Genomic DNA, 24949 nt, shown 5'->3' on the forward strand with positions numbered 1-24949 from the left:
ATGTGCGCCATGCACTAACTCACAAAAGAACCTTGAGACCCTTGGGGGGGGATTACTAAATTAAAATCAGAATTGCCACAATCTGAAGGGGTAAGCCTTGTTTATACTGTGACTGTTCAAGCTTTCCCAGTGGCTATGTTGTAAATAGTCTTCAGGGGTTATCCGCCAGATGACGCTGTGCAAATTCCGCAATATTTCCTTGACCTAGCCACCAGCAAGGTTCAACAACCTGAAGATGTCCGACACTTGCTCCAAGGAAATATTGTGTAATTTGTGTATCATCATCATCATCATCATCATCAGGTGGCAAACCTTTGAGGACTATTTACAGTTTGTTAATACCGTTCATTCTAAAAGAAAAACAAAAATATACCTTTTTCTAATTTTACTCATATCTATATAAACTTGCACTATCTCTCTGTAGATATTGTTGTTAAACTAAATTATGAGACTGTTTTATGTCTTAAGATTTTAAAATTAATTATTGCTCTTGTCTCACAGACTTCTGAACTGAATTGCACAATGGAAAGTGCAGTTCGAGCAAGATACATTGTTGCACTGAAAATTGCAAAAGGTGGAAGACCTTCTACAAATGGTCAATTTGTAGGAGTGTTCTGCAGGGTGTCTGGAGGCAATAATGCCCATCCGTGGTGGACCAATTTGAGGTCTTAAGCTCTTCTGAACATACCATTTCTCTAACAGTGCAGAATTAAAGGAGCAGTTACACAATAAATGTCGTAACTTTGTTAAGTACTCTATTGCCCTCGAGAGAGCACTGACAATCACAACATAGCTCAACTAAGCTCAACTTGCAATTTTCTTAAGGGGTGTCACAAAATATTTCACAGTTACTGAGGAACTGTTGGAGGTTATTTCTTTGAAAAGTACCACAACCAGGGAAGATATTATCCTAACTGTAGAGCTGGTTTTTAACAATATGCAGTTGTTACTTGAGCACCTATGCAGTATTGCAACTGATGAGGCCCTTGCACTGCAATGTTGTCGGAAGGGATTGGTTTTGTAAGGAATACGAAAAAAAATTTTGACAATCCATTGCCTTTTACATCAAGAACAGCAATGTGCCAAATTTTTCCACAAGTTCATGTCCATCAAGGATAACGTTGCAAAAATTGACAATTTTTGTAGAAAGCAAGACTTGAATCACCAGGAATTTAAAGGATTTTTGGAGGATGTTTAATAAGTTCACAAAGAAATTCCTTTTTACTGTAGTGCACAATTGTTAAGTTGCTCAAAAGCCTCAATCTTTTTTGGATTGAGACAAGAAACTGCTCTGTTCACTGATATAAAAGGTTCTCCACAATCAGACTTGGATTTTAAGCAATGGATTGCTGATCTTGCTTTCATCAAAGACATCATGTGGTATTTACTTGATTTAAATATATAATCGAAAAGTAAATTCATCACCATATGTAATCGTATTGCAAGTTTCAAATTGCAGCTTTTGCTTTTAAAAAGTCTGCTTCAAGGAGGAAATTTGGACAATTTTCCCCTGTCTAAAATCCTTGAATTTAGGTATTTATGAACACATCAGAGAGTACACAAAAACATCAGTCACTGCATAAAGAATTTGAAGAAATAAAACAAATAAAACCTGCACTCGAAGTTTTTATGACATCTTTTTCGGTGCACCCAGAGGATGCGCCATTAAATCTCCAGGTTGACCTGATAAAAGTACAGTGAGATTCAATTTTGACAGACACTATTACCATTACAATGGTGATTTGATTTTGTTTTATAAACGTGTTATTCAACATGAATTCCTGAGTATTCATATCCTTGCCCTGAAATGTGTCGCTATGTTTGGAACAACATTCGTTTGTTAACAAACGTTTTCAATTATGAATATTAACAAAACAAAAATGAGGTCAAGTTTGCCTGATGCTTCGTTGAAATCTATACTTCGAATCGCAACTGCCAAAATGATTGTTCTAAATATTGGAAAATTAGTGGCTTCAAAGCGACGCCAAAGATAAACTACTAAGAATGTTGTAAATTAGTGCAAAATAAGAAGTGCATTGGAACTGTTCTTTCCGTCTGTACACAAAATTGGCATTATTATTATTATTAATATTATTATGCGTTTTAATACCTGTATGCCGCCAGATGCATGCTGATTTGCCCATTTCCATTTACCAAACAACAACATGACTGACCTCTATAAGTGCTGCCACAACATGTTCTCTCCTACCACTGCCACAACAGTGCTCTGTCTGCCTCCCTCAATTTCTCCCACCCCATCAGTGCTACAGCAGAGCACCGGTGTTTTTGCCACTGCTGGCCGGTGCTCACGAAGTACCTGAAGTTGGAGTGACCTGTTCTAGACTCTCAACTTGAGGAGGACTGGATTTTATTTTTTACTGATCAGGAGTGATTAATTATGGCAGATACATAATTTTGTCTGAGTAACAAAGTACAAAAGAAAGTTGGTCATTTGTTTTCATGGCTCCTCCTCACCTGCTTCCCCATCTTCCACAGGTCCTGCCAATATTTTTTTGGATATTATTGTGGAAATTAGCAGCTCAGCCGAAGTTACAAAAGAGGATCTAAAATGCCTACAGCCACCAATCGTGGATGCAGATGACTACAACTGCAAGGTTGCAGCTGCATCAACATGCAGTTTGGTGAGTGTTATCTTTTTCTTTATGTTTTCGTTTGACTGAAATTATCAATGAGAGTCAATGGATCTTTTGACAAATGTGTAATTGTATTGGTACGTTCAGTATGTGATGAGTAGCTGGAGACAGTGTTCTGTGGGGACACAAATAATACTGTTAGTTTGCAATACGTTTTATCACGAGCAAGAGGTGTGACTCATTGTCTAGGAGTGTGTTAGGTATTAAACACATGTAGTGATTTAGGAAATGAAGTTGAGTTCTGTCAAGGAATATTCATTGTTTTCAGTGTGCAAAGTAGAAATTATGAGCAGGCGCTCAGGCGGAGTAGTTGATTTACAGTAAGAGGTACTGTAATAGTGTTACAGCTAAGTGCCCTTCTCATAGTTTGATTTTGTTTTGCTGTTTGTTGTGATTAGTCAACAGAGTTTTCCCAGTGCCACAATCTTGAGAATTGTAGGAAATTTGTGTTAGATTGTGCTGTTTGCCAAGGGCAGTGGTGTTGAGCATGGAGTACAGCTCAGTATGTATTCACACAAAGTACAGAGGACAGCTGGGATCGTAGCATACTTAAGTATCCTTGTCGTTTGAGTTTGTGTACTTGACAACGGGTAAACATGTTGTGGACAGTACCACGGGGAGTAGGGTTTTCAGTACGACATGTGTCTACCAAGGAGGTATCAAAAATTGTAGCAGGCACAGTTGATGTTATTAGCATCCAACGTAACCTGTTGGTCCATCATCACAACAGATCTATCTGTAAACAAAGCCAAGATTTATTATTCCATTAATATTTCACAAACACAGGAAATGAAGGAAGGACTATATATGCAACATAAAGAATTTGTATTTTCCAACATATAGCCATTATCTAGTTAAAAGCTTGCCATAGGCCAATGGTTGGCAAACTGCAGCTTGCACATATGGCTCTTTGGTCCTTTGACTGTGGCTCTTCCACAAAATACCATGTGCAGTAACACACATACATTTCCAGAAAGATAAAATGTTAATGTGTATGGTCAATTCCTATTTTTGTGTTGTGTTCCTGACACATAATCAGTTGAAAAAACTAGTGTTTGCCGTTATATCCTTATTCGGGTCTACATATTCATGTAGACAATCATTTTCAAACATTAACCACTTCAAGAGGAATTGAGAAGTTGTCTTATTCATGAGAACACTAAATCCCACCTAAATTTGACTTAGCCAAACTTTTCAAGGAGATGCAAACCATTGTTAACACTCATGTTTATCAGTCATCATCATGATTTAATTTTATAAATATCTTACTGTTTAATTTTACCCATAAATGAAATTGTTATTAAGTATGGTATCAAGTTCCGCTCTACGTACCTTTAGCTCAACTAAGACTTAAAATTTTAAGTCAAGATTAGCACGTCAGTCTTAGGAAAGTGTTGTGAAGTGGAAAATGTAGTGTCAAGCATTGTGAAATGAATGTTGAGCTGGTTGGAGATACAACACTATGAACGAAATGAGAGAGACGAAACAAGTTTACAAAATGATTGTGAATGGAGAAGTTGGACAGGGTCAACATCAGCAAAGGTAACTCTACCAGACTGAGGACTTTTTAGCAAAGGCCAGCATAGGAGTACCCTAGTTAATCTGTAACTTATACAGTTACAGATTAAAAATTGTGGCTCTTAAAAGAAATTTCTATGGCTGTATGTTCAGATTTGGCTCTGTTGATTAACGATTTTGCTGACCACTGCTGTAGACCATCCCACACACTCTTCTCATTGGCTGCCTCCCACTAGGCACAACAAAACACAGCCCACATCTGCTCGATACCTTGTGCAAGCACAGCAGATCAATGCTGTCTACAAAGTTTCACCAGATCAGTCAATTAAATAGGAAGCTTCGAGATAAAAACTGGTCACACTCTGTCACTCTTACAACTGCCCATAAACAGAGGTAGTGTGTGTTTCCAACAATTATAATTAAAGTATATCATAATTTGAAATCATATGCTGAAGAGCGAAGATTGCTGTCAAGGTAACAAAATAAAAAAAAGTACACTATCACCCAGTTATCAAAAACAGTTGTAAGAAATGTTCGAAATGAATTAAAAGTAGCATCAAATATTATGACAACCAAGACAATGTACTTTACATGACTAAAGTCTAATAGGCTTACCTCCAACCAAAAGGTATATCGGTATGTATTCTCCTTGTGGACAGTCGTACAAGTATATTGAACCAATAACAATCATGCAGATTGGAATGACAATTGTTACTCCCAAAATTATAGTGCAACCAACTGCAAAGAAAAGATTTATGATTCAATGTAAATGACTACTTTTAGGACAAGTTCCCATCATAATAAGGAATGAAAAAATATTTTAATGCAAAGGTTATGAAACTCACTTGTGCCCAGTAGAAGCAGAACAACATTCTTCAAGAAATCTAACATTCCTTTTGAAGTTTTATGAGCTTCTCGCACTCTGCCAAACAAAGAATCATAAGACGGAGGTGGTGCTGCAAAGAAAAAAGTAAAAGATGTCTATCATGTACTGCTACCAATGTCAGACACAAAAAAACTTCCTATCACCTACAGAAGACGAACTGCACTGTAGCTCACATCATCCTAACATTTCTTTATCTGTGTGTAAAAAAAATGTGAGAAAATTAGTATTGTTGTAGGAATGGTAGTAAGGATAAAAATAAATTGTTCAAAATACAGATTAACAGAAAAATACAACAGTCATGAGTAACACAATGTAAAAATCAAGCACAATAGTTTAAGTTCCTTGTACAGAAGGCACACAATGTTGTGAAGACTACTGCTCACATTAACTTTTAATGAAGACGTTCCTGGTTTCTGAACTTTTGACTTCTTGTGCTGAACTGGGCTGTATAACTGCTAGGTTTCAAAGCACTGCCATGGGAAGCAATGTAATTATATACATAATATTTCTGTTAACACACTCAATGGGGGGGAAAAACAAAAACTGCTCACCAAGAAGGAATTATCCAAATAGGACGGAAATCTGTAGGTGTGATGTGCATGCACAGATAAATAATAATTATGATTTCAGAAAAATTTTATGACTTATTCAATACAAGGAACTTCACAAATTGAGCAAGTCGATAACAAGATAGTTCACCTCCGGCCCTTGTGCAAGCAGTTATTCGGCTTGGCTTCAGTTGATACATTTGTTTGATATCTACTGAGAGATATCCTGCCAAACTGTGTTCAAATGCCACATTAGATCGTCAGAATCACAGGCTGGTTGGAGACCTCTGCCCATAATGCTCCAGACATTCTCAACTGGGGAGAGATCTGGAGACCTCGTTAGCCAAGGCAGGATTTGGCAAGTATGAAGACAAGCAGCAAAATTCTTGCCATGTGCAAGTGGGCATTATCTTGCTGAAATGTAATCCCAGGGTGAGAATCGGGAGTGATGGTCTGGGGTCTATTTCATTTGACAGCAAGACCTCTTTGGTTACCATCTGCTGCCCCCTTACAGCACAGTAGTATGCCGCTAATATTCTATTCTGTTTTCTTGCCCTTCATGGCAAAACATCTTTGGCTTACATTTCAGCAAGATAATGCCCACCCGCATAGGATGAAGAGTTTCAACTGCTTGTCTTCGTGCTTGCCAAACCCTACTTTGGCCACCAAGGTTGCCAGATCTCTCCCTAATTAAGAATGTTTAGAGCACTATGGGCATGGCTCTCTAATCGGCTCAGGATTTTGACGATCTAACATGCCAACTGCATAGAAACTGGCACGATAACCCTCAGGAGGACATCCAACAACTATCAGTCAATGCCCAGCTGAATAACTGCTTGCTTATGGGCCAGAGGTGAACCAACACATTATTGACTTGTTCAATTTGTGAGGCACTTTCTCTTTAATAAATCATCCATTTTTTATGAAATAGTAATCACTTTTTTGTCTGTAGATGTACATCACTTCTACCAATTTCTGTCCCATTTGGATAACTCCTTTGTGGTGTGTTGGTTTTTTTGTCTTTGAGTGTATAAAACGTTAGGTAAAATGTACATTTTCATTTTTATTACTGTAGAAATGGACTATCTTGAAAGACCATGTAGAACACCTTGGCAAGACCACACAAGAAATACAATGATTGGGAAATGACCCAGGTGCAAGATAGGATCGCAGATAGAACGGAAGAACAGCAACTTGTCTAGTATGGACATACAATGCGAATGATAGGTGACAATGCCTGAAGGTCTTTATGTACCATCTTCAGGGAAGAAGAAGAAGAGGGAGGAGGAGTGGATGCCATAACTTTAGGGGAGGGACTTTCATATAGAACAGTTATCAGAACAAAAGTATTGATTGTGGTTTATGTATCTGATATTGTCAAGTTTTTGGGAGCTATCTGAGAGATGTAAATTAATATACAGAATGGTATCTTGCTGAGCTGACAATGATCAGAAGAAGCAGGTTGGGGAACAATATTGAGGTCCTGGAGGAAAGTGCAGATGCAGTCCTTGCCATAGTTCCGAATCATGAAGATTTTACCAATGATTCTGAACTGGAGAGTAGGTTTAAAGTGTTAAGTCAATGTGTGGCATTCTTCTGGGTGGCCAGTAAGGTTGACACGGAAATGTAACACACAGGGGGGTGAGGGAGGGGTGTCTGTACCACGGTGGTGCTGTGAAAGATGTTCTATGGCAAAAAGCCAAAGGTTGATTTTGATGTACAAGGACAACACATCATCCACAGTGAAAAGTTTGCAGGTAACATGTCCCAAAATATGGAAGGGCAATGGATGACTTGATTAGTGTCTGGACTGTAGGTGTAATCAACTTGGGATCTGGTCAATAGAGGATCTTTTTGTGGGAACAATGGAACTAGCCACACTGGGGTGTTTTAAGTAGACCTGTGGAGTTGAGATTTCATAGCAAGTTCAAGGAGAATATATTATCTACATTTATCATAAATTAACTCTGTTTTCAAGTCGCTAATAACTGTAACCAACCTCAAAAAGTTTTAGGAAATTAGTAATTTTTAGTGCAGGTTTTTTTCTGTTGCCTTAACAGAAATATCATTTTGTGTTTCTGCTTCAATTCCTACAGGGACTTTTTTAGCTCAGTAGGTATAAAAGATAATCAGTAGGTTTAGTTTAAAGTTATTTGTTCACTGTCCTGAAACACACTACAACAGCCACACTGCTGACCCACTGTGAATGCTGTTCTCAAAGACAGGACAAATTGGATGACGTTCATAAGCAGCTGGAAATCACACTGACTACTGTCAAACGATTGGCAGCTGCTGCGAATTGGTGTGTTGGAAGAGCTCCCGAGAGTCATGTACCAGTGAGATGGTACCAAAGTTACCTCAAGTGCGAGTGGTATTTCAATGGTAGATCTGGATGTACTGTACAGTGTGGACGCAGACCAGGATGGACTCAGGGTGTTATACTGACCCCCTAGCTATCAAGCTCTAGCTGCCATCTTTCACTAAAACAGAATGTAAGCCAGAGAAACTCACTTCACCTGTTTTGTCCAGAGTTAAGAGGCAGCAAACACAAAAGAGTAGGGGGTCTATTAATGTTGGCAGTTCAAATGTATGGCGAATGATGGTACCCCTTACGGAAATAGCAGCAAGGGACAGGAAAGGGCACCACGTGCATTCAATGTGTGTGCCTGGGCACCTCAATCAACTTGTTGAAGAGGCTATTCCTGGAGCCACTAAGGGAACAAGGTACAAGCAGCTGCAGACTGTGGTGCACACTGAAACAAATGATGCCTGTCATCCGGGCTCTGAGGTCATACTTTCATCGTTCCAATGACTGGCAGTAGGTTGAGAAAACCAGCCTTGTGCATGGAGTTTCAACTCAGCCCACAATTTGCAACACTGTCCCCAGAACTGAATGTGGCCACTTGGTTCTGAGTTAAGTGGAAGGACTGAACCAGACACAAGCTAGGCTGTGACTTCCTGGACTTACACCATAGGGTTGGGAACAGTAGTGTGGCTCTATATGGGTTAGGTGTGCAGTACACTTCCAAGGCTGCTGCCCAGGTAGCTGACTGTGTGGGATGCACACAACATTTTCTTAGGTTAGATGATTCTCCATCCATTCCAGACAATAGCTGTAGGAAACCCAGAAGTATCTGTGTAAGATCAAAAGAAATGCCTCCCACATGTGAGAGTATTAAAATCTTAATAGTAAATTGCCAAAGCATTTGCGACAAATTCTAATGGTAAACTACCGAAGCATTCACAACGAGGTGCCAGAGTTGGTAGCATTCATGAAAAGCAGTGAAGCTCACATACTACTAGGTAAAGAAAGCTCATTGAACCTGAAATTGATAGCAGTGAGATTTTTGGGGAAAATTTGAGTGTACATCCACAGGATATTTGTCACTGTAAACAAGAAACCTAAATGCACAGAGATAGAAACTGAAGCTGCATGTAAATACTGTTCAGTATGAAGATGGGGTATAGAATGGGAACAGGTTCTTCTACAACCCACCAGGCTCATATTCTAATGTAACAAAAAACTTTAAGAGAAAATCACTGTTCACTTGATCGTACATTCCCTAATAATACTGTAATCACCGGCAGAGACTTTAATCAATCAACAATCAATTGGGAAAATTACAGTTTTCTTAGCGGTGGGCATAAGACACCCTGTGAAACATTACTAAATGCCATCTCTGAAAACTACTTAGAACAGATAGTTTGGAACCCTGCTCATGTCAGAAATATATTGGATCTAAATGGCAACACAGAGACCTGATCCCTTTGAGGATGTCCACATCAAAACTTATCACTGAACATGACGTGCTTGTGGCAATGATTATTACCGAAGTACAAGGCGTGTTTTTTAAGTAAGATCTGTTTGAACATAAGTACACAACAAAAGTTTATTTCAAAAAAGCAAATTTATTTTCAGAAAGTACATATTTCACTCTATTTTTTGACATAGTTGCCAAGTTTGTTCAAACAAGTATCATACCTCACAACCAATTTTAAAATACCCTCTTCATAAAAACTTGCCGCCTACTCCGATAACCAAGAGTTCACTGTCATTTTCACATCATCGTGATCATTGTAAGAAATGCCACTGAGGTGTTGTTTGAGGTGGAGGAACAGATGGTAATCGCTCGGCGCAAGATCAGGACTGTAGGGTGGGTGGTCTAAAACTTCCCAGCCAAAACTGTCCAACAAATTGCGGGTCTGACCTGCAGTATGAGGTTTTGCATTGTCATGGAGAAGGACAATTCCTTTTGTCAGCATGCCGCGTCTTTTGTTTTTAATCACTATGCATAGCTTTCTCAGGGTTTGGCAGTACGCTTCAGCATTGATAGTGGTTCCTCGTTGCATGATGTCGACCAACAAAATACCATGCCTATTTCAAAACACCAATGCCATGATTTTGCACTGGGACAGTCTGTTTGGCCTTCACCTTTACAGGTGAGTGTGTGTGTCTCCATTCCATGGTCTGTTGCTTCGATTCGGGCGTGACATGCGAAACCCATGTTTCGCCTCAAGTTATGATCTGACTCAATAAGCTGTCACCTTCCTCATCGCACACTCAAATGGTTGGTTGGTTGATTGATTGGGGTTAAAGGCACCAAACAGCAAGGTCATCAGTCCCTTGTTTCAAATGTGGCCCATTCAGATAGTGTGACATCTAAGAAAAGTCAGAACGATAAAAGGGAAAAGGCTAAAAAACGTAAAAGAGCAGTCATTTCATCAATGGTAAAAACAAAATTAGGTAAGTCAGCAAGAAAGCGACCCCAACGCTATGCTAGAGGCAGGAAATATCCCACCTCTGAAGCAGTAGAGGCAAGACCACCTGCGACTTAAAAGCATGCAACCGCTAAAATGTAGAAGTGCATATGGGAAAAGGAGACTAACCAATCCTAAAAAGTGATAAAAACAGAGTAAAAGGGGAAGAAAAGAGGATCTCGGCCAGGGAGGGGAGTCAGGAAACTCCAAACACAGCTTACAGTGGGAGATACCCCAACACTCATCGCCCTGTCCCAACACCAGATGAGATTAAAAACCTTAAAACTGAGAATAAAAACCACTTTCACGGAGGAAACCGAGAACCAGAGAGACCATCCGGGAATCGTCAGCCAACATCAAAGGTAAAATGCGGGGGAATCTGTACTTAGCATGCAGAGCCATAAGAAGGGGGCATTCAACCAAAAAAGAAAACCATGGGTCAGCCTGGTATGGCCAACGCGGAGACGACACAGTGTGGTCGAGTCCTTTTGGGAGGCGAAAGGAGGAACGCCACGGGCCTGTTGTCACCTTAATCACACAAAGTTTATTAGACAGGGAGGTAGCCTCCCAAGAGTTGGCCCATGATTGTGCAAAGTGGGATTTGATGCGAAGCCGTAAATCCGCTGCAGGAGGGGTTACAGAAAAAGGGGGGTATGTGACTGTTCCCCCAGCCAAACGATCAGCAAGCTCATTACCTGGGATACCCACATGGCCAGGGACCCAAAGGAAGTCAACGGAACAAGCAGCACGGTGAAGATCAGCAAGATGGTCATGGATGGCACAGACCAAGGGTGATGCGAAAAACACCGGTCAATAGCCAGAAGGCCAGTCATTGAGTCCGTACATAACAAAACGTGGTTGTGTTGGGACTGTTTCATAAAGGTAAGGGCCAGGGTAATTGCTATCAATTCCGCAGTAAACACCCCACATATAGGTGGCAGCAGATGATTTTCCATTCCAACAGAGGATGTGAAGGCATATCCCACATGATCAGCAGATTTAGAGCCATCGGTGTAAAAAACAACAGCATCCCGAAACTCCCATAAAAATTGGCGGAAAAAGGAACAGAACACCATGGGGGGGGGGGGGGGGGGGGTGTTTCCCAGCTTCAACCAGGAGACTATCAACAGGGCGAGTAGGGAAGGCACTGGTGGCCAAACAGATACCACGATGGTGGACTGGATGCAGCACGTGCAGTGTGGAAGAAACAGCCGAACCATAAACTTGACAACCATAGTCCAAGCGACACAGAACTAAAGCACGATAAAGGCGGAGAAGGAGGGAGCGGTCCGCACCCCAAGAGGTGTGGGCAAGGAAGTGAAGAACATTAAATTTACGGAAACATCCTACCTTCAGAAGTCCGATATGCGGCAGCCAAGTGAGCTTGTTGTCGAAAAGAAGACCCAGGAAACGAAACTGTGGGACCACAGGCAATCGTTGTGCATCGAGATTGAGCTCTGGATCAGGTTGGATTGTAGTACGGTAACAGAAGTGGATCACCCGCGATTTTAAAGGAGAGAATTGATGGTTGGTTGTTTGGGGTTTAAGGGACCAAACAGCAAGGTCATCAGTCCCTTGTTTCAAATGTGGTCCATTCCACGAGTGTGACATCTCAGGAAAGTCAGAACAATAAAAGGGAAAAGGTTAAAAATGTAAAAGGGCAGTCATGTTGTCAATGGTAAAAACAAAATGAGGGAAGTCAGCAAGAGAACGAACCCAACGCTATGCTGAAGCAGCAGAGGCAAGACCACCTGCGACTTAAAAGATGCAACCGCTAGAATGTAGAAGTACGTATGGGAAAAGAAGACTAACCAATCCTTAAAAAAAGGGCAAAAACAGAGTAAAAGGGGAAGAAAAGAGGATCTCGGTCAGGGAGGGGAGTCTGGAATCTCCAAACACGGCTTACAGTGGGAGATACCCAAACACTCACCGCCCTGCCCCATCACCAGAGAGAGAGAGAGAGAGAGAGAGAGAGAGAGAGAGAGAGAGAGGGATTAAAAACCTTAAAACTGAGAATAAAAGCCACTTTCCCAGAGGAAACCGAGAACCAGAGAGACCATCCGGGAATCATCAGCCAACATCAAAGGTAAAGTGCAGGGGATTCTGTACTTAGCACGCAGAGCCAAAAGAAGGGGGCATTCAACCAAAATGTGGGCTACTGACTGGAAGGTTCCACAACCACAAAGTAAGGGTGGCTCATCACCCAAAAGAAAACCATGGGTCAGCCTGGTATGGCCAATGCGGAGACGACACAGTGTGGTAGAGTCCTTTCGGGAGAAATGAAAGGAAGAACGCCATGGGCCTGGTGTCAGCTTAATCGCATGAAGTTTATTAGACATGGGAGTAGCCTCCCAAGAGTTGGTCCATGACTGTGCCAAGTGGGATTTGATGTGAAGCCCTAAATCCGCTGCAGGAGGGGTTACAGAGAAGGAGGGGTAAGTGACTGCTCCCCCAGCCAAACGATCAGCAAGCTCATTACCTGGGATACACATGGCCAGGCACCCAAAGGAAGTCAACGGAACAAGCAGCATGGTGAAGATCAGCAAGATGGTCATGGACGACAGAGACCAAGGGATGGCGCGAAAAACACCGGCCAATAGCCAGAAGGCCACTCATTGAGTCCGTACATAACAAAACGCAGTTGTGTTGGGACTGTTTAATAAAGGTAAGGGCCTGGGAAATTGCCATCAATTCTGCAGTAAACACCCCACATGCAGGTGGCAGCAGATGATTTTCCGTTCCAACAGAGGACATGAAGCCATACCCCACATGATCAGCAGATTTAGAGCCATCAGTGTAAAAAACAACAGCAGCCCGAAACTCTCATAAAATTTGGCGGAAAAAGGAACGGAACACCATCAGGAGGATGGAATCTTTCGGACCTCGGCAGGGATCCATCCGAATTCGAGGCCAAGGAACTAACCAAGAGGGGGTGGAGGGGAGGGAGCGAGGAACACAGGACAAAGAAGGAAGCTGAAAATCACGGCAAAGAGACGCAAGGCCGAGCCCAACTGGTAAACCCGCCCGAGGGTGGGAATCGGGTGGGCGACGTCCATGGTCTGGGAACAGGATAGAATAGGAAGGATGAGTGGGAGAGTAACGGATAGCGAGTGCATAAGACACCAGAAGCCGGGACCGCCGAACAGAAAGGGGGGAGGGGGGATCCCAGCTTCAACCAGGTGAAAGATGGAGGAGGAGGGAACGGTCCGCACCCCAAGAGGAGTGGGCAAGGAAGCGAAGGACATTGAGTTTACGGAAACATCCTGCCTTCAGAAGTCTGATATGGGGCAGCCAAGTGAGCTTGTTGTCGAAAAGAAGACCCAGGAAACGAAACTGTGGGACCACAGGCAATCGTTGTGCATCGAGATAGAGCTCTGGATCAGGGTGGATCTTAGTACGGCGACAGAAGTGGACCACCCGCAATTTTAGAGGAGAGAACTGAAACCCGTGTGAGAGGGTCCACGCTTTATATCTGCCTGGAGCTGTCACTCTGCTGAGGCCATCGAAGAGGTACTAACCCAAAAGCAGAAATCATCCACATACACAACAGGGGCGACCAAAGGACCAGCAGAGGCCACAAGTCCATTGATAGCAATGAGGAAAAGAAGTACACTCAATACAGAACCCTGTGGGATGCCCATCTCCTGGGTCCGTGGAGAACTAAAAACAGTACCCACCTGAACCCAGAACGGCCGATGGAACAGGAACAGGCAGATAAAAATCGGGAGGGGGCCCCGGAGACCCCTCTGATGAAGTGTAAGAAAGATGTGATGGCGCCAAGCCATGTCATAGGCCTTGCGGAGGTCAAAAAATACTGCAACCAAATTGCGGTGCTGGGAAAAAGCCTGCCAAACTGCGGATTCCAAGCGAAGTAAATGACTGATTGGAGACAGTCCCTCTCGGAAGCCACACTGGTAAGGGGACAATAGATCCCGAGATTCGAGGATCCAATTGAGCCAGCGGGCTACCATCCGGTCAAGTAACTTGCAAACAACATATGTCAGACTAATTGGCCGATAGCTTTCAACAAATAGGGGGTTCTTACCAGGCTTAAGGACAGGAACCACGATGTTATCCCTCCACTGAGAAGGGAAGTCACCCGTCACCCTGGAGCCAAATACGGTTAAACACCCGGAGGAGATGTTGCCGTTGTGGAGCACTGGGATGCTGATGCAGTTGCTTATGAATGGAGTCTGGGCCAGGGGCCATATCATGGGAAGAAGAAAGTGTGGAAAGAAATTCCCATGCAGTAAAAGGTTCGTTGTAAGATACTGACTGACAAGGGGTAGAACATAAGACAGAAGCTTCGGCCCGCTGTTTCCGGTGAAGGAAAGCAGCCGGATAGGAGGCTGATGCTGATGCCATTGCAAAATAGGTCGCAAGATGTTCCGCAAGAATCAACGGGTCTGTAGAAAGGCCATCTGGGAGGTGAAGGCCTGGGAGGGTGGACTGCCAATGGGAGCCTTGGAGACAGCGAAGTGTAGCCCATACCCATGACATAGGGACAGTAGAACCGAGGGAAGAAACAAAGTGTTCCCAACATATACGTTTGCTCTGTTTGATTAAATAACGGGCTTTAGTGTGAAGGCATTTAAAGGTAATAAGGTTGGCAACGGATGGGTGCCACTTTAAGTGTTGCAAAGCTCGACGGCGATCACGGATGGCAATGGCAATGGCAATGGCCATACTCCACCAAGGGACTTGCCGGCGGTGAAATGGTCCAGATGAGCATGGTACAGCAAGGCTAGCAGCGCGAACAATTGTGTCAGACACATCACGTAGGACGGCTTAAATACAACCCGACAAAGAGGGAGAAAATGCGACCTGTGCAGTGTATAGAGGCCAATCGGCATGTAGGAAAGACCAACGAGGTAACCTGTCCACCAGGGAGCGGGAAGGGAGCGAGAGAATCAACAGGAAATGGTCACTATCACAGAGGTCGTCGTGTGGTGACCAGTGTAGTGAAGGGAGGAGGGAGGGAGAAGAAAGAGAAAGATCCATGGCAGAAAAGGTACCATGACCAGCACTGAAATGAGTAGGGGAGCCATCATTAAGAAGGCACAAGTCGTGGTCTGTAATAAACTGTTCTATGAGAAGACCTCGTCTAGATGGAAATGCACTGCCCCACAAGGGATGATGAGCATTAAAATCCCCAAGGAGTAGGAAGGGAGGAGGAAGTTGCTGAAGAAGGGCAGTTAAGGCAGCAGGTGTAAGAGTCCTGTCAGGAGGGAGAAAGCTTGCAAACCGTGACCTCAGAGTCCAGGTGGACCCTAACAGCAACCGCTTCCAATGAAGGTAGAAGAGGAATGCACATGCTAGCAACGTCTGTATGGACCAACGTACAAACGCCGCCAGAAGCTCGCAGGGGGCTGACCCGATTTCGACAGAAAACACGGAACCCACAGAGGGTCGGTGAGTGATCATTAGTAAAATGAAATTCCTGTAATACCATACAAGCTGCAGAGTAAGACAAAATAGGGGATTTCAATTCCGGAAGGTGACGGTAATATCCATTACAATTCCAGTGGATAACCACAGAACGATGATTCAAATAGCACTTGAACAGGCTAAAGCCAGTCATACCACCAGGTCGCCACCTGTCACCGACAAGGAGGGGGCGACATCCATGAACAACAGGTCAGAATCTGGTTGTGAAGCCGGGGATGGGACCTCTGGTGACACCAGAGGTTCCTTATCCTGGAACTTGTGTTTCTTCTTCTTTCCTGTTTGAGATCGAGGAGGGCTGTGTGGCATAAAGGAGCCAGCCGCAGCAAGATCGAGAACAGAAAGAGATCGGGCGACGTGGGGGCCGAAAGACCGTGGTTCTCGTGGTCGTCGCGTGGCAGCAGACCTTGTGCCGGGAAGAGGTATCCCGGGAGGGACGCCCTTGACCGGCAGTGGATGGGGAGCAGCACCTGGAGGAGAAGGTGTGGGAGTCGCAGGGGAGGGGGGGAGGAGAGGGGTCCGGGACTAGGGGGAGGATGTGGGAGGACGGGGGAGGAAGGGGGAGGAAGGGGGAGGAAGGGGGAGGAAGGGGGAGGAAGGGGGAGGAAGGGGGAGGAAGGGGGAGGAAGGGGGAGGAAGGGGGAGGAAGGGGGAGGAAGGGGGAGGAAGGGGGAGGAAGGGGTGAAGATGTAACTAAAGCACAAGTAGACGTCATGGACACAGGGTGAAGACGTGCATACTTCTTACAAGCCTCAGTGTAGGTTAGACGATTAAGGGACTTATACTCCTGTATTTTCTTTTCCTTCTTATATACTGGGCAATCTGGTGAACATGGAGAATGATTGCCATGACAATTTACACACACAGGAGGGGGAACACTGGAACTCTCCTCATGGAGTGGACGTCCACAGTCACCACAGAGAGGTGCCTGCGAACAGCGGGAAGACATGTCCAAAACGCAAGCACTTAAAACACCTCATAGGAGGTGGGATGTACGACTTCACATCACATCAACAAACCATAATCTTTACTTTCTCAGGAAGGGTATCCCCTTCAAAGACCAGGATAAAGGCACCATTATCAATGTGACTGTCCTTCAGACCCTTCTGAACTTGCCGAACAAAGTGAACACCTTGCTGTCCGAGATTCTCCCGAAGTTCCTCATCAGTTTGAAGGATGAGGTCCCTGGGAAAAAAATCACACCTTGAACCATATTTAGAGACTGGTGGGGGGTAATGGACACAGGAATTGTGCCAAGATGGTGACAGGCACGAAGGGCTGCAGACTGGGCAGCTAAAGCAGTTTTGATCAACAACGAACCCGACCGCATCTTGCTCAGGGAGTCCACTTCGCCAAACTGGTCTTCACTGTGTTCCACAAAGAATAAAGGTTTGGTATTGGTGAAAGTATCCCCATCAGTCCTGGTGCAAACCAAATAGTGGGGGAAAGGTTTCACTCCTTGCCGGCGGGCCTGACCCTCCTCCCAGGGGGTAGCCATGTAAGGGAAGCCCAAAGGGGCAGGAGAAGCAGCACTAGAAGAATCAGTTCCACGCAGAGAGACAGCCACAGAAGAACGGCCAGAGTTCTGGACCCATATGCGTTTCATTTGCATAGCGTCCGCCCTGGTATCACCCACTCCAATCAGGGTCTCTCCTCACGGGTGCCACCCAGCCACAGCAAGGGCCGTCTGGCAAAGACGGCCATTGCCGAGAGTTCCGATGGTCCAGAATGACAAGCAACTACGCCTAGGCTTACATGAGGAGGTCACAGCTCAGGTATCAGAAGTGTGATCCCTGTGTGTCCAGGGGGCTCAACCAAAAGGGTACATAGCGACCCCACCACAAGGGCTGGCTACACACCCTAGCAACAGACAACGACGTGAAAGAAAAGGTGGAATGAACTAGGAGGGTACACGTCGGAGAGACTAGGTAAGGTGCTCTTCCCCGAATGGCTCACATTATGGAAGAGAAATTTAGTAATGGAGGTCAAACCCCAGAGGGGGACCAGGGAGTGCCAAAAGGATGAGGTGATTACACAACAAAACTAAATTGCAAAACCAACATAACCACAAGGATAGCAGGGCCAACATAAGCGAGCTCCCTGGGGGGGGGGGGGGGGGGGGGGGGGGGGCCACACTCAAACCTTTGTTTTTTGTGGTCCTCTGTTAGGAGTTTCGGGACCCAACGGGAGCACAGTATCCTAAACTGTAGGTGTTCAGGAACAATGTTGTAATGCACTGATCTTGACACGTCAGGAAATTTGTTTAAGAGACCTGTTATTGTGAAGTGCCTGTTCTCATGAATCCTCGCTTCAACTGAAGCCACCAAATCGTCTGTAATCAAAGAAGGGCGACTGGAGTGGTCCTCATCATTCACGTTGTTACAGCCATCTTTCAATTCTTGTACCTGCTTACATACTTTGCTTTCACTCATAACAGTATCACCGTACACTTTGCAAATCTGTTGAAAAATTTCTGCAGCAGACAGGTTCCTTGCTGTCAAAAACGGTATCACTGAGTGAACCTCACATGCGCGGGCGAGTTGACAGCCTTCAACATTTTGAAAGCACAGAACAGAACTGTACAGGTTAGCTACAGAGGTGAAACTGAGCACAGTTGTCCCCGAGGCATGCCGGTACACGACGCACGCATCGTTGTGGTATGCGTGCGAACTACTAGTGTCTACAACAAAATGGACCTTACTTAAAAAAACACCCCTCATACAATGGACAACTAATGCAGAAAGATATGTATGTTTAGTAAACTAGATAAAAAAAAAGCAGTAGTGTCATATCTCAGTGAGGAACTTTAAACTTCCAGCACAGGGCAAGAGCATGTACACGACTATGGGTCAAGTTTAAAAGAATAGTTGACCATGCCGTAGATAGATATGTACTCAGTGGAACAGTTCATAATTGGAGGGACCCTCCACGGTATATGTGCACTGTAAGGAAACTTCTACAGAAACAGACTGCTACATAATAGGTGTAAAACTAAGCACAGGACTATAGATACAGAGATGCTGAATGAAACGCGTTTGGCTGTCAAGAGAGCAATGCGTGAAGCCTTCAATGACCAACACAGCAGACAACTGTCAAATGATATTTCACAAAACACAAAGAAATTTTAGTCATATGTAAAGGCTACTAGTGGCATCAAACTTAGTATCCAATCCCTAACTAATGGGACAGAACTGGATATTAGGGCAGCAAAGTGAAAGCTGAAATGCCAGACTCCATTTTCAAATATTCTTTTACAAAGGAAAACCCAGGAGAAGTGCCCCAATTTAATCCTTTTACCACTGAAGAGGTGAGAAAAATCAGTATTATTGTCAGTGGTGTAGAAAAACAGCTGAATCATTACAACTGAACAAAGCTCCAGGGCCAGATGGGATAGCTAACAGAAGTCTGAGTTAGCTCCTCTTAACTAGAATCTATCTGATCCCTCAAACAAAAAACCATGTTCAGTGGCAGGAAGAAAGCACAAGTAATGCCTCTCTGCAAGAAGGGTAGTAGAAGTGATCCACAAAACTACCATCCAATATCCTTGACAATGAATTATTGTAGAATCTTGGAACACATTCTGAGCTACAACATAATGAGGTATATTGAACAGAATGACCTCCTCCATGCCAGTCAGCACAGATTCCAAAAACATCAATCACGTGAAACCCAACTCACACTTTTCTAACATGACATACTGAAATCTTTGGATTAAGGCTGTCAAGCAGATGCAATATTTCTTGATTTCCGAAAAGCATTTGATTCAGTACCACACCTACACTTAACGTCAAAGTACATTCATACGGGGTATTAAGTGAAATTTGTAACTAGATTGAGGATTTTTTGGTAGGGAGGATACAGCATGTTACCTTGGCTGGAGAGTCACCATCAGATGAAGTAACTTCAGGTGTGCCCCAGGGAAGTGTGTTGATCATTGCTGTTTATGTTATATATTAAGGGCCTTGTGAACAATATTAACAGTAACCTCAGACTTTTTGCAGATGACACAGTTATCTATAATGATGGACTGTCTGAAAGGAGCTGCATAAATACTAAGTCAGATCTTGATAAGATTTCAAAGTGGCGCAAAGATTGGCGACTTGCTTTAAATGATCAAGAATGTAAAATTCTGAACTTCACAAAATGAAAACAGCGTCCAATGACTAATATCACAGTCACAGCTGGAATCTGCCAACTCGCCCAAATACCTGGATGTAACACTTTGTAGGGATATAAAATGCAATGATCACATAGGCTCAGTTGTGGGTAAAGCACGTGGGACACTTTGGTTTATTGATAGAATACTGGGGAAGTGCAATCAGTCTAAAAGAGATTGCTTACAACTCACTTGTGTGACCCATTCTAGAATATTGCTCAAGTGTGTGGGAATATCAAAAATGTAGGAAATAAGATTGCTACTTACCTTCTTTACAGTAAGTAGTAATTGTTTTTCCTACATTGTTCATATACCTACCTGGAGTTTCAAGTGTTGGGAAGAATAGTATACGGAATTATGAGGATCCAGGACCTCATCCCCAGGCGGCCAACCAACAGGAGGCTGGTCCCCTGCAGAGTGTACATCTACGCTCCTCAAGACGAAAGTATAAGGAGTAGGGAAAAAGCATCTCTTGCGAGTAGGTCTCAGCCAAACCCATGATGGACCGAAGTGTTGAGAAGCTGCTTCGCTGACAGAGAAGTTCCAAGAGCTTGGCGATGCCAAGATGGCTGAAATCAAAACTAAAAGATGAAACACACCTAGACTGACGACAATAACGACAACAAGTACACTCAGTCCTACCACTCATCCAAAGCAGAAACAAGTGGAGATGAATAAATTAAACAGGACGGTGAGGAAGGTGAATTTCAAACTCTCCCGCCAAGGAAAACCATCAAGAGAAAAAATTCTGGTGATGACAGTGCACCAAACAACCAGTTCAGGACTGCAGAGTAAACTGATTTGAACCACTCGCCAGAGCTGCATAACAGATCTTTGCAACCAGCACAGCTGAGGTAACATACCAACCTAACACATCAACCAAACCCCCATAAACAACAACGAGCATCCCACTGATCAAAATACAATATCCAGGACCCTACCCAACATTAAATGCCACATTAAAAAAGCATTTGGATGGCCCAATCAAGGCAATCCACAAGGAAAAAACTATAAAGTACCACTTCGAGACCACCCTGGACTCCTTCAGACACCACAACATAACTTCATAAATCAACCACAGAATGAGCGTCACCCAAAGGTGGTCATAAATGGCCTACCTGAAGCAGCGACAGAGAATGAAGTACAGGAAGACCTCAGACTGCTGAACTTCCACCCTCGAGGCGTACACCAGTACAAAACTAGGAATTCCTAAACAAAGGACCTACACTGACATGGTTGTATTCTATATCACTCTACAAAAGAAACTAGAAAATGAGGCTATCTACCTTGTCAGATATAAATTGACAACAAGGTGACTTGAGTCGTATAAACACCAAGACGTTTGACCACAGTACAAGAAATGCTTGGGATTTTTCCACACTGCAAACTGCCAGCCAGGTGTGTGTGATGTGGAGGTGACTACAGAGCAAGGGACTCCAAGCATCCAATAAATACCCCCCCCCCCTCCCACACTGTGTTAACTGCAACCAGGACAGCCACCCAACATCATTTAGAGGGTGCCGAGAGTTTCAGAAGGCCATCGGGGCAAAGCACACATAAAAGCCCCATACGACAGCACTAACAGCCAGAACAGCCCAACTAGGAATGAAGAGGACCATAATGCCCACACCAGCAAAAGCACTTTGAATAGGAAGACAAACCTGGGCCGACACCTGACAAAACAATGCCACCACCTCCAGAAACCAATCGCAACAACCGATGAATACCAACCAGCAAAACAGCAGGCTGCCAACCATAATCAACATCTTCAATCAAATCAAAACCATATAGGAGCACTTACAGTGAACCATCATCATCTCCACTGTCACCTAAACTGTTTACAACTTCACAACTGCCCCAGACCTCATGTCCCAAGTCATGTCAATCATCAGGGGAGTGATGAATTTCTTTGGCACCTCTTGGAAATTACGCCCACAAGAAGAACAAACCTCTGATTTTACAACTTCAATACTGCAGGGCTGAAGAACAAAAAGGACACCATCAATGCATTTGTGGAAAACCCAAAAACAGATGTACTATTCGTGGCAGAAACTAGCCTACACCCCACTGAGACGTTCAACTTATGAAACAGGATATGCTACAGCATGGACTGTGCCATTTAACAGGCAGGAGGATTGGCCATCTTCCTACGGCCCCACATCATGCACAATTCCGAAGCTACATGGCCACAAAAGTCAGCACAGAGATGGTGCAAGGCAAAGTCACCCTGGTAGCGGCATACCTCAGCCCAAGCGCAGTCAAATGAAAATGACCTCTTACAAATTTTCAACAACCGTGAACGTATGTTACTCAGCGGGGACCTTAATGCAAAAAACGCAGCATGTGACTCACTTCGAAACAACGCTCGAGGAAATCACCTACATGACCTGGAAGGTAACCTGAATGTAGTAATCATGGCCCCATAAAATATAACATACATCACATTCAATCACTAACACCAATCCCAGATGAACTAGACATTTTCATATAAAAAAATCTGGACCCGGACCTCCACCAAAGAACACTTAGCAAATTAACTTCCAATCATCTTCCAATAGCTGGATATATCGGCAAATCAATCAAGCCACCACGACTGCACCACACCACAAGCATGGCTGGGAGCAAATCTAAAGGTGGCTTAACTACAACATCTGCCCAAACATAGACCTCAGTAATCACGAACAAATCGAAGAAGCCATAGAATCATTGACAGACAAATAAAATCCACCCACAGATGTGCATCCATGAAGGTGACGTTTCAAGACTCCAATTTCTACACACTTCCACTCGTAATCCGGGATCTCAAGTTCTTAAAAAAATCAGAGCACGACACATATAGCTTCAAACTCATAACACAAAGCACAGAAGAGAAATGAATAGACTAACCAGAGAACTCCACCGCCGACTCCAGGAATGGAAAGCAGAAGTATGGGCGGACTGAATGACTGGACACGAGCTCAGAAATAGAGAGAGTGGAAACTAATTAAAAACATCAGAGGTTCCAAACAAAGAAAATCGGCACATAGGGGCCACTGTCATGTTGTCGTCCTGGAGAGGGATCAATCAACGTGCAATTGGCTGACATCTTCTCACAGCCATCTCTTCTCTATCATTCCTGACTGGTGTGCCGGCACTTGACTTTAGACCGTAACACCAGGAATACACTACAAACCTCTCCCATCCCCTATGTATTGCTCACACAGGGGTCTTGAGAACAAGACTAGACAAATTACGGCACACACAGAGGCAGTCAAATCACTCTTCCCATGCTGCATATGCGAATGGAACAGGATAAAACCCTAGTGACCATGGCGCATACGTACCCTCAATCACCCAGTTCGCAGTGATTTGCAGAGTATGGATTTAGATGTAGATAAGGTGGGCATACTGGGTGATTGTCAGAGTAAGTGAAGAGATTTATTTGGGTGACAGGTTTTGGAATGGATAATGTTTTGAGGAAATTTTAGATTCCATGTGACACCTGGGGGCAGGATCATATGAAGCAGACATGTTGAAAAGCTAACAGAAACCCTATTTCACTTACAGTATTCTTGACCAGAAAGGTAGAATTACAGTTAGCAGGAAGAACAAGATCAGGATATGGTGCTAGGTCATCAACAGCTGTTTACGCCACCACTATGAGGTTTTACACTTCGCGGAAGAAAGATGAAGCCAGGTTACAGTTGCAGAATTGCTGGAAGGCTACCATGCCTCTGAAAGAGGAACGGAGGGAAGGGGAGAGATTGCCAACAAATGTGTAGAATCTAACTGTTAAGTTGCTTGACTCAAAGAAATGTTACAGAGAGTTTCATTTAGTAAATCACCATTACTGTTGAGTTATTGTACAAATATGTCATTTCTGTTTGAAGCTACTTGTGTGAACAAAGCACTAATTTTAGACCTGACTTGATTACAAGATATAATTAATTTCTCTCTCTCTCTCTCTCTCTCTCACACACACACACACACACACACACACACACACACACACACACACACACGCGCGCACCCCTTCCCATTTCCTGTTCCACTTACAACCAGCATGTGGCATGAACAAAGTTTGCAAGCTTACACATCAGCTCCAATTTATACAATTTTCCAGTAACAACAAGTTTTGTGAGCCCCTCTCAGGTGCACAAACTTGTGTGCGATCTTGCACTGCCATAGAGAAGAAGAAGTTAGTTTGCATTTCTGTGGTGATCAACACACTGAAGCCATTTCTTCAATTTCCTGAGGGTAGCAAATACATTTCAGAGCTGGTAGTTGCACCTTGATGGAAAACAGAGTAACACCTTTAGCATCCCAGAAGACTGCAGCCCTGAGTTTACTGGCTAAGGGCGCAGCTTTGAACTTTTTCTTCAGAGGGGAGGTGGCATGGTGCCACTGCATGGATTTCTGTTTCATTTCTGGTTCAAAACGATGAACCCACGTTTTATTCCCTGTGACAATGTTTGACAAAACATCATCACAATCAGCCTCTTAATGTGCAAGCAATTCCACACAGATGGTCCTTTGTTGCTCTTTATGATCTTCTGTTAGGTAGCGAGGAAACCAGTGGGCACACACCTTTGAGTACCCCAGGTGGTGGATGACTAGCCGGCACACAGGAGATTGGACATGTTTGCACGTCCTTGTTGTGTTGTTGACAGTCACCTCACCCAACAAATCTCCGTGCTCTTGTTCACCGCTAGGTCACTGCAGTCATTCTCCTTGTGCCTACAAGTACCGGCGATGCTCTGTTTTTTTTACCAAAAGAAACTTAATGAAAGTCTCTACTTGGACTGCACCTCTGTTACGGGTGCTATTTTGAAGAGTATGTATAGTGCTGCCACCTACTGGACCTTCACAAAACTATAGTGACTGAAGTGGGTTCAATTGGCTCTGAGCACTATGCGGCTTAACTTCTGAGGTCATCAGTCGCCTAGAACTTAGAACTAATTAAACCTAACTAACCTAAGGACATCACACACATCCATGCCCGAGG

The 24949-nt window shown here is 43.8% G+C and overlaps 1 protein-coding gene across 1 annotated transcript in view; it reads right to left on the reverse strand.

Annotated features, from left to right (window-relative positions):
* LOC124605463 (transmembrane protein 272-like) overlaps positions 1 to 24949 on the reverse strand; it is a 53239-nt gene that overhangs the window by 18321 nt on the left and 9969 nt on the right. Inside the window, exons 3-4 of the mRNA XM_047137152.1 lie at positions 5018 to 5128; positions 4788 to 4910 (exon numbers count right to left, since the gene is read on the reverse strand). Coding sequence (XP_046993108.1) covers positions 4788 to 4910; positions 5018 to 5128 — 234 coding nt within the window. The remainder of the gene's footprint in view (positions 1 to 4787; positions 4911 to 5017; positions 5129 to 24949) is intronic.

This window comes from Schistocerca americana, chromosome 3, assembly GCF_021461395.2.
Source record: "Schistocerca americana isolate TAMUIC-IGC-003095 chromosome 3, iqSchAmer2.1, whole genome shotgun sequence".
In the NCBI taxonomy this organism is placed as follows: Eukaryota; Metazoa; Arthropoda; class Insecta; order Orthoptera; family Acrididae; genus Schistocerca; species Schistocerca americana.